This window comes from Mesitornis unicolor, unplaced genomic scaffold, assembly GCF_000695765.1.
Source record: "Mesitornis unicolor isolate BGI_N332 unplaced genomic scaffold, ASM69576v1 scaffold22485, whole genome shotgun sequence".
Classification (NCBI taxonomy): domain Eukaryota; kingdom Metazoa; phylum Chordata; class Aves; order Mesitornithiformes; family Mesitornithidae; genus Mesitornis; species Mesitornis unicolor.
Window position 1 is genome coordinate 26,025 of NW_010187804.1, and position 9,058 is coordinate 35,082.

At 37.9% G+C, this 9,058-nt stretch overlaps 1 protein-coding gene across 1 annotated transcript in view; it reads left to right on the top strand.

The window, feature by feature from the left end:
* TAF1B (TATA box binding protein (TBP)-associated factor, RNA polymerase I, B, 63kDa) overlaps window positions 1–9,058 on the top strand; it is a gene marked incomplete at its 5' end in the record, with an annotated part of 46,241 nt that overhangs the window by 25,457 nt on the left and 11,726 nt on the right. Inside the window, one exon of the mRNA XM_010185592.1 lies at window positions 8,810–8,957. Coding sequence (XP_010183894.1) covers window positions 8,810–8,957 — 148 coding nt within the window. The remainder of the gene's footprint in view (window positions 1–8,809; window positions 8,958–9,058) is intronic.

The window sequence follows — 9,058 nt, forward strand, 5'->3', positions numbered from 1 at the left end:
TCTCACTGCTGGATGCAAGGCTATTTAGATTGATTGCTGTGGTACAGCCACTTTTTCCCCCCCCCGGGATTTCAGTTAGAGTTTCACTTCATGGGTTTTGTGTTCTGGGAGACTTTTTTTAAGATCGTAAAACTTCACTTTTCATTAACTAGTTATCTCAGAACTACTCTTTTTAAAGTCATAGTTCAAGCCTTTAAGTTAGGTGAACTGAATACCATCCTTTAAAGTTTCAGATTTAGAGACATGGAGATGTTTCTTATTCAACTTGAAAAATGTTGAGGAATGATTAAAAGGTAAACATATGCCAAATCATTGCTTAAAAGGGACATCTCTAACCTATGGCAAGGAATGATAAGCAATGAAAACTATACAGTTAAAAACTATAGAGTTTTAAAACTATACGGTTTTTCTTAAGCAAAAACTTTGTTTTTTGTAAAAAGAATTTGCATGCTTGTATTTTTCTAGTGATCCTTTGGTTGGTTTTGGTGGAGGAACTAAGGCATTGTCCGTTTAAAAATTCACAATGTAAAATTTCTTAGTGTTGAGCAGTAGTGATGATCCCAATGCCAGGAGGAAGAAGGAATGCTTGCAAGAAGTCTGGCCTAGATATGTGGCAAAAGGAGAAATGTGAAAAGCCATGTAAGAGTAAATAAATTCCAGGTCATGGGGGAGCTATCCTGGAATGGTAGAGATGGCAGCTTAGGGGTTTTTTGTTCTTTACTAATAGTATTTCAAAACAGCCTTCAGTTGTAAGCAATTTTTTTTGGCACTGAAAGTAAGCACAAGTCTTGGATTTGTGAATAGATTAAGCTAATACTATCTTATTTTCATGTCTTTGAATAGCAATTAAGGTTTTAAAGTTAAGCATATGGAATTTAGGAATTACTGGCATGAATTTTATTTTAGCTGAGACTGATGTATAAGTGCACTAGGGTGTAGTCATTAATCATTTCATCTTGTATTGTTTGTAAACCAAGATAGTGTCTCAGCTTAGCATGCTGAAAGTAATGAGCTGCTCTGTATATCTTTTCCTTTTCTTCATTGAATGTGGGGCTTTAAGCCTGCTTTAGTGCACAGTTGCCGAATCCTTGGAGCCTGCTGTGCTTCTGCTGCTGGCCGTTCCCCATCACGTGAAGCACCCTCAGCTGCCTGTGGCTGCTCCTCCAGGGCCGCTCTCAGGGGTGGTATCGCACAGCTCTGTCACCAGGTGGAAAACTGGGACAAAGTGGCCTCCCTGAGGCAGTGGGGTGGGTTTGTGGCACCATCAAGAGGAAACCTGAAGATTTGCTATATCCTGTGAAACTGTCTCTCTATTTCTTTCACTTTTTTTTTCCACACTGGCTTTTCAGAAGGATTTCATATCACTTAATCTGCTATTGGCTAACACTCACAACTTCAAGTCATCACACTGCTCATAGGAAACTTGCTGTTTGGACTGTCTCACTCCAGGTTTTTCTGGATTGCATATTTATATTTCAATTTGGGTCTGATTCAAACAAAGTAATTTCTGACTAAATCTATTAATAAGCTCATGAACACAGGTCAAAATGTTTGCTGTTGTCTCCCAGTGTTCAGACTTGAATGCCAATGGCTTTCTCCTTCCCCAGTAAGTGTAGCCACCAGGCTGCTTTTAGACATGTTCCTCTGTTTGCTGAGGTCCTTTTCTAAAAACATTCAAGGTCTGAGGTGTAAGAGCCTCTTTTCCCGACTAAAATTTGAATGAGCTTAATTGCCACATTATTTTTTTATTTTATTTTAATTTTTTTAGTGGTAACTATTTAAAGAATTCACATTAAGACAGAAGACAGACATTCTTGTTTATTTTAAAAAATCTTCTAAGAGTTATAAAATTCTAGCCATACAAATTCTGCTAATCAGCTATGCTGCTTTTACTTCCCAAAACAAGCAGTGATTCCTGCTTTGGTCTGCTGGTGTTTTGAGATACGTTGTAATCTCAGTTTTGTTAAGGGTGGATGTCTTTCAGTCTGTGGGATTTTTTTTTTCTTCTGTCTAACTCTGTATGTTTTTGTGCATTTTAACAGGTGCATGCAGCGCTTGTTCAGGATAGAAAGTAGCGCAGAATGAAAAGAAGCAAGGGTGAGGCTTTTATTTGAAAGAAAAAAGCTGAGGAGGAAGTTCATGCTGAAAGGGTTATTGTAATCAAGTTTATCATGGGAGCTTGCTGTTGTGTAACAGAAACTCTAGCTTGTCCATACCTGTCTTTAAGCATTACTTAATGAAGAAAGAAAACAAGCCTACCAAAACATTTATGAAATTCAATAAATTCTTTTCCCAAACTCCTAAATTTCAATATGTGATGACAGTTCGGCTCCTTACTGGATCACTCTCTCCATTTGTAGAAAGATGACATTTTTTTAGAAAAGTGAAATTTGTCAGAGTTAGCTTGTGAGCATGAAGAGGCTAATGCTCAACTGAGTCTCTGTTGGTTTAATAATATTGAAACTCATTTATTCAAAACCCACTTTAGCCAGGAATCATGTAATGAACAAGGTGTCTTCTTCTGAAAGTAGCCTATTAAGAGGTCTGCTATGCATCCAACAAAAAAATCTCTTTATCTTTTATTTTTTTCTTTTCTAGTGAAGGAGTACATCTGTACTGGATGTTCAGGTAGCTCTTGTGGGTGCTGGCTTATCCCCATGCCATCTTGATTTCTTCAGTAAAAACTGCCTTTGTCAATTTAGTGCAGTCCAATATCCTAACACACCTAGATTTTTTTCTTTCAAAAATGCATCAATGTTGGTTATTGAGTCACTTATTTTCTGTACAAAGATGCTTGTCACTTCCTCTGCAACAATGATCAGGAGTAATTTGGGATTTTAAGATGCAGGAGCTGTTTCAGCTGAAACAGTTATCAAAAGAGAGAGCAAGAGAGAGGCTCCCAATGTGACTTCTATGATTTTCAAATGGTATCTTGACTTTTTTAAAATTTTTTTTTTCCTCTGCCCATTTGTTGCAGGAAGATAATTTGGGCAACCTGTTTGCCTGTCCTCATGATGGACAAATGGAGTTAATTTTCCTGTCTTAACCTTTCAGTTGTCTTTTCTGCTCCATAGCAGGCTTGTAAAGCAGCATGTTTAATTGTGTGCTTTGTCTCTTTGTGTCTTTTCTAGGGGAAGAAATCTCCCGAGCTGCGTATTTCTTAGCAGGTACCTAAATGAAGTTGTAGCAGTTTCACCCGTCTCTGTTCTTCTTGTCATTTGGTTCCCTTTTAATAATTCCAGGCACACCCTCCCGCTGTTACATCAGCACCTGTATGTGATTCATGGATATCAGGAGCTGAAGAAACGTATCCGCTCATTCAGTCCATGTAAAAATGGCTGCACCAAAACAGGCTCATTGAATCTGGTCTTTTGCTCCTGATAAAGACTGAGGAAAGGACATAGCAGCAGAGTGCAGGGGTCTTCTCCCAGTTTGCTTTCACACTCATCTTTCACAAATGCGGAATATTTCTATACAGCAGTGGTAACCGTGCTTACAATGTCACAGAGTGGTTTGTGTTGGAAGGGACCTTTAAAGCTTCCCTTTAAACATTGAGTATGTCTTTTCTGTATACCCTGTGCTCTGGCAAAGAAGGTGTTCATGAAGAGACTACAAAGAATCTAACTGTGCGACAGAGTGGACTACATTAGGTTTTTTCCAGCTAGGTTAAGTGGCAAAAAGGTTTTAGTGGATGTTCCTTTTATTTTTTTTAAAGTTTATAACCATAATAATACAGTGTTAAAGCACAATGAATTTATTTGTGATGGTTGTTGCGTTAATTTGCTGCACAAAGGTGGATGGTGATGGTCCCTGAGAAGTAGATAGAGATCAGGCAAGGGTCGGGGGAGGGAACGTTGTTTAAAAAATACACATCACCAAGATTCACTGCTGTGTGTTTGTATAGGGGGTAGCCAGATGTGTAGTACTGTGAGTTTGCAAAAAACATGGGAAAATAACTTTTGTAAAGTAGGATTTTAGGCTTGCTGACCACATTAAGGATCTAGTACATAATGACTTATTCACAAGGACATTTCCTTCAGTTTTTAATACTAATTTGGGCGTAAATTTCACAGCTGATACAGTTATTGTCTTTACTGTCAATTCATTTATGTAGCCTGCATGCACTGTGTCTGGCGTGGTCCCACATTAGGCTTATGCTGCAGACGAACAGATAAATCTGAGCCAGTTAAGCTGCAGAAGCAAAGAACGGCGAACCAGGCTTCACAGAGCATGCAACTGCTGTGATCATTGTTGGTGCCTGATTTTCTTACATAAATTTAAAGTTAACTTCAGTTCCTGAGAGCATGTGTTTCAATGCGGGCTGCATTCAAAGATGTTTACACATATTAGGACATCCATTTGGTTTATTACTTTTACAATAAATATATTTTGGTTTGTGGGCTTGCCTTGCTCTATGCAAGGATTGGACCAAAATTCTAGATTATGTTGCAAAAACCCCTTCTCCAACCCTCATAACTTGATGCATTCCAAACCTTTAAGTTAGATTGCTTTCAGTTTCCTGAGAAGTTTAGTACGCTCTTTTTCAAATTTGGTCTGGGTTGAACTTCTCATCTTAAAAATCATGAAGCCTTGCTGCTTTTTAGACTGTTGCAAGAATATCCGACCTCTAAATGTCAAAGGTTCCCAGAGACCTACAAAAAGCCAATAATGAAAAAAATGAAATCACACCTTATTAGATTCCAGTATTAAATGGTCGTTAATAGAATCAGTTGGGATCAATGTCCACTGCTGCACATGAGCAGCAGAGGTGAAGGCAGAGCCTTAGAGAAGATGCAGGCATGGGAAGAAAGGGTTCCCGGGGTGGAAGGTCACAGGTAGGAGGATGAGGAATTTCACATTGCGCTGTGAAAAAAGTACTGAACAGGAGAGGAGGATGGAGGGGGTAAAAAATATAAAAGAGAGAATTTAAATGAATTCTATGATTCTGTGATTTTCAGAAAGGAGAGACCATTATCACAGTAAAATAAACTGAACTGTGAATATGTAAGTAGTCTGCTGGGATGTTGTCCTGACACAGGAGAAGGAAGCGGCCTGTACAGTCATCGAAGAAGAAAGTCAGTCAGACCACATTTAAAACAAGAAGATATGGAGCCTGCAAATTATCTAGAAAGGCAGCCAATGCATGCTGTTTTCTGCTTGTTGATCAGCAACATTCTGATATTGTCCAAACAAGTAGGAGAGGCTGCAATCTTGACTTGCCTAAAACAATTACCTGTTACTGTGAACTGATTATCATGCTAATAGTTTGGCTCATCTGCTTCTGAAAACCAGCTTGTTCTTTTCTAATACAGGTGAAAAATTCTGTGTAGCTTTGAAAGATAAAGGCAACCAATTTAAATAGTCTAATGAATATTTATCATTATGAAAATCTTGTTCTAGACACTTCTTCACTGACTCCACAGTGTGTATTTTGTTCTCCTACGCTTAGCCAAAGTTGATGGGGGAGGGAGGAGAAAAGAAAAAAGTCTTCTCAAGTAGTACTGATCTTCTGTACTGCTTTCTGGAGAAGACCTGAAGCTACCTTAATTGTTACATGTGGGAATAAGAGACAAAGATTGTAGAGACAAAGCTGTTGAGAAAAGTTCTTGGTAACCTCTGTACCAAATGTAGACAAGCTACAGACACTGTCAGTGTGACTGATCAGTCCTGAAGGAATCCCAGCTTGCGAAACACCTGAAAAGGCTGGCAGAACTTTAACAGGGTTTTCTGTCAGTCTTCCTGAAACTATGAAGTGCCCTCAAGGGTTTGTAACTGAGTTTTATACATGGAGCGTTTCCCAGGTTCTCGAAACAAGGTGAGAGCTCAGTAACTCCACGTGCTGATGGACGGGGGAGTTGCCTTAGTATTTAGCACAGAAATACAGCTTGAAAATATGTAACACATTTTTAAAATTTGATTGGATAAGTGAAAGTCATACTTGGAGAGTGTATGGCATATGATCTAACACTGTCCTCTCTCCAAGTACTCCTCCCTTGGGGTTTAATCATGGCGTGCTGGAGGCAGAGGTTTTTGTCCTGAAGGAGGGAGGCCCCAGCTCTGAATCTTGCTTTCCAAGTTGATTTGCTGGTTGACTTTCAGTGAAACTTGTTTCATCAGGTTTTCTTCTGGCAGAGATACATAGCTAGGTTGAAGATGATAACTTACAAATTTTGGGGCTGCTTGATTGCGCTATCTTTCTTAATATTGTCCTAACACTTCCTATGTTGGTTGTGTGGAACTTGGGTATTCTTTCTGTTTTAACCCTCCCAGTACATATGAAACTTTGCAGATTGAGATTTGCTGTATGATCTCACAGCTCTTTTAGAACTACACAGAGTATGAACAGAGTACACAGTGACTGGTGAAAATTGTCGGTGTTTGATTCCTGCAGTAAACCTACAGCATCCTCAGTTCTCAACCTTTCAGCCTTCAGCCCTTTGCTACGATGTGTCCTACAGGGATGTGATCTTGTGCTGGATCCAGCGTATGCTTGCAGTTTACAGTTCAAGAGATTACTGTGTACTCCTGAAAGTATTCAGGTTCAACTCGTATTGTCATGACTCAGCGCTGTGTTGTAGAAACACGAGTGCTACAGTGAAGATTTTTGAGCTTAGGGGGTTAAGTCCTGGAAAGTAGCAATTGATTTGGTTGGTGGTTGTGGTGGATTAGTATGCCCTTGCTAGGACTGCATGTCCCAGTTGTGTTTACATCTCTTTATGAAGACACATCAGCTAAGAACAACTTTTGTCTGTCAACACTCTTTAAAATAAGCCAAGTAGTGGCTCTCAGTATTCATTTTTATTTGTAGCTTTTACACCACTTGTGTTTGCTCTTAAAAAAAAAAAAGCAAGCATCAGTTGTCATTGCAAAGCAGAGTGTTTTCTAGCCATTTTGAAGAAGAACCAAATTGGCTTCTCTAAATCAAAACCAAAAGCTTTGGAACAAAAGTCACTGTTGGTCATGAGGAGGAAGGGATGATTCACGAGTACCTAGTATAGGAAAGCTGTTTCCTTACCCTGATACAGTGAAAGGGGCTCAAGTATAAGGTGATGTAGGTGTCTACCTTCAGTCCTCCAACTAAGAGCTGTATCTCAAGTACTCTGTGTTAAATTAGGCTATGCAGATAACTTCATTGATGATAGTTTGATGTTTGAGAATAGGAATTCAGTCAGAATTTGAAGCATCCTCAGTGTCTTTATTTTCATCTGTGATATATCATTAAGAAGCTACTAATTCAACTGCTTTTCATTAAAGGGGAAACATATTTCCTTTATATCTAATTAGGAATAGTATTTATGTAACGCTTTTATTTGAATTATCTGGAACTTTAATTTTTCTCCAAATACAATAAAGAGAAGTTACATATGATTCAGGTTTTATTGCAAGATTGTTGTGGTATTCAATTTAGCTCTGCTTTTTGAAAGGAATGGAAAGTACTGTGAGCCTGGTCTTCTGTAGAAAGCTGGTAATGCGTGTTTTTCTTGTTTCTCAAGATAGTCCTGTAGCAGACTAAGCCAATTTTTAACACTGTTTAGAAAATATAATGAACATGATACAACTTCCTAACTGTTACAAGAAGTTACATGTGTAATAGTAAATGACAGCAGAATTACGCATTTGCATAAGCATGTGTTCACACAGTTAAGCAAGTCTGGACTGAAGTCTGAGGGGAGATAATTTTAAAAAAAGAAAAGGAAATATTGGCAATCATTCAAAACAATAAAATTTGTGCATTGGCTACATAGCTTATGTTAAAATAGGTTAAACTAAATGATTGAATAAAAACACATTATTTCAGTCTTACTGTTGTTGTAAACATGATTGCTCTGGTTTTAATCTGGTCTATAAAGAACCCCAGAAGCCTGAATTCGCTCTTGTTCAGGAGAGTTTTGAACCTGTGCACAAAGTGTAAGCCCCTGTTAAATTCCTGTTACAGGAAAGTACCTTATGCGCAAATTGACTCTATAAAATATGAGTACATGATAAACTGCTGTGCTGAATTAGAACCACCAATTAAAGCAGAAAAAACATTGCTATTTATACATTTAAAATGGTAAAGTACCCTGAACAACTGAAAGTTATTGCTTTAAGAGGTAAATTTAAGTAATCATTAAAAATATAGAGAATTAAGAGTGTTTCATGAAACAGTTCAGGTATTAAGAAATGAGGGTCAAATCTCACAGTCCATACTTACGCAAACTTCAGGTCCTGCTGAGTTCATTATGAACAAGCATGTCAAAATCTGTCTGTGAGTTAGATTCCTCTAGCAGGAAAACCCCAGTAGAAATCGGGAGACATTTCTTCATGTAGTCAATAGCTTTGAAAAGAGAATTGCAGATTTATTTTCATTAAATAAATACGCAAATATGGAATTAAATATTTTTTAAAATTACTTTATATGAAAGATTCTGGAAAGGTTCTAGAGAATGTGGGTCTGCTGCTGAATGGGAATGGGGACATGGTCACAAAGACCAAGGAGAAGGCTAAGGTGATGAATGCTTTTTTTGCAATAGCTTTTTTTGGAGCATCTGGAAACACCGATCACTTCACAAAAAGGGTAGTGGGTTGGTTGCAGGTCTGAAACAACTTTCTATTTGTTCCTCATATGTTTCATGGGCCTTAAAACTAGCACATTTCTCTTTGCAGTACTGCAGTCTGGCTCCATTCTTGCATCTGTATTTAGTCATAGAGTGTGTATAAATAATTCTGTATTAAATAGTATAAATTTTGACATTGATAACTAATTTAAAATCATTTACAAATCCAGTAATAGATCAAATGTTTAACAACCTCTAACCCTGTCTTTCAGTCATGGCCCGTATATGAAGAAGTGCACAACAAAATGCTTGAGCTTGCAGCATTTTTAGACCTGCCTCGTTTTCCAGATATAACAGACAGCTGCTTTCTTCATCCAGACATGTTGTGCATGAAGTACTTGATGGAAGCTAATTTACCTGGTAAATATTTTCCCAAATCCAAACTGATAAAGTTTTTCTTTGGTTTATTAAACTCTAGCAAAAAGACTTGAATTACTACTTTTAAAGTGCCTACTCTTTCC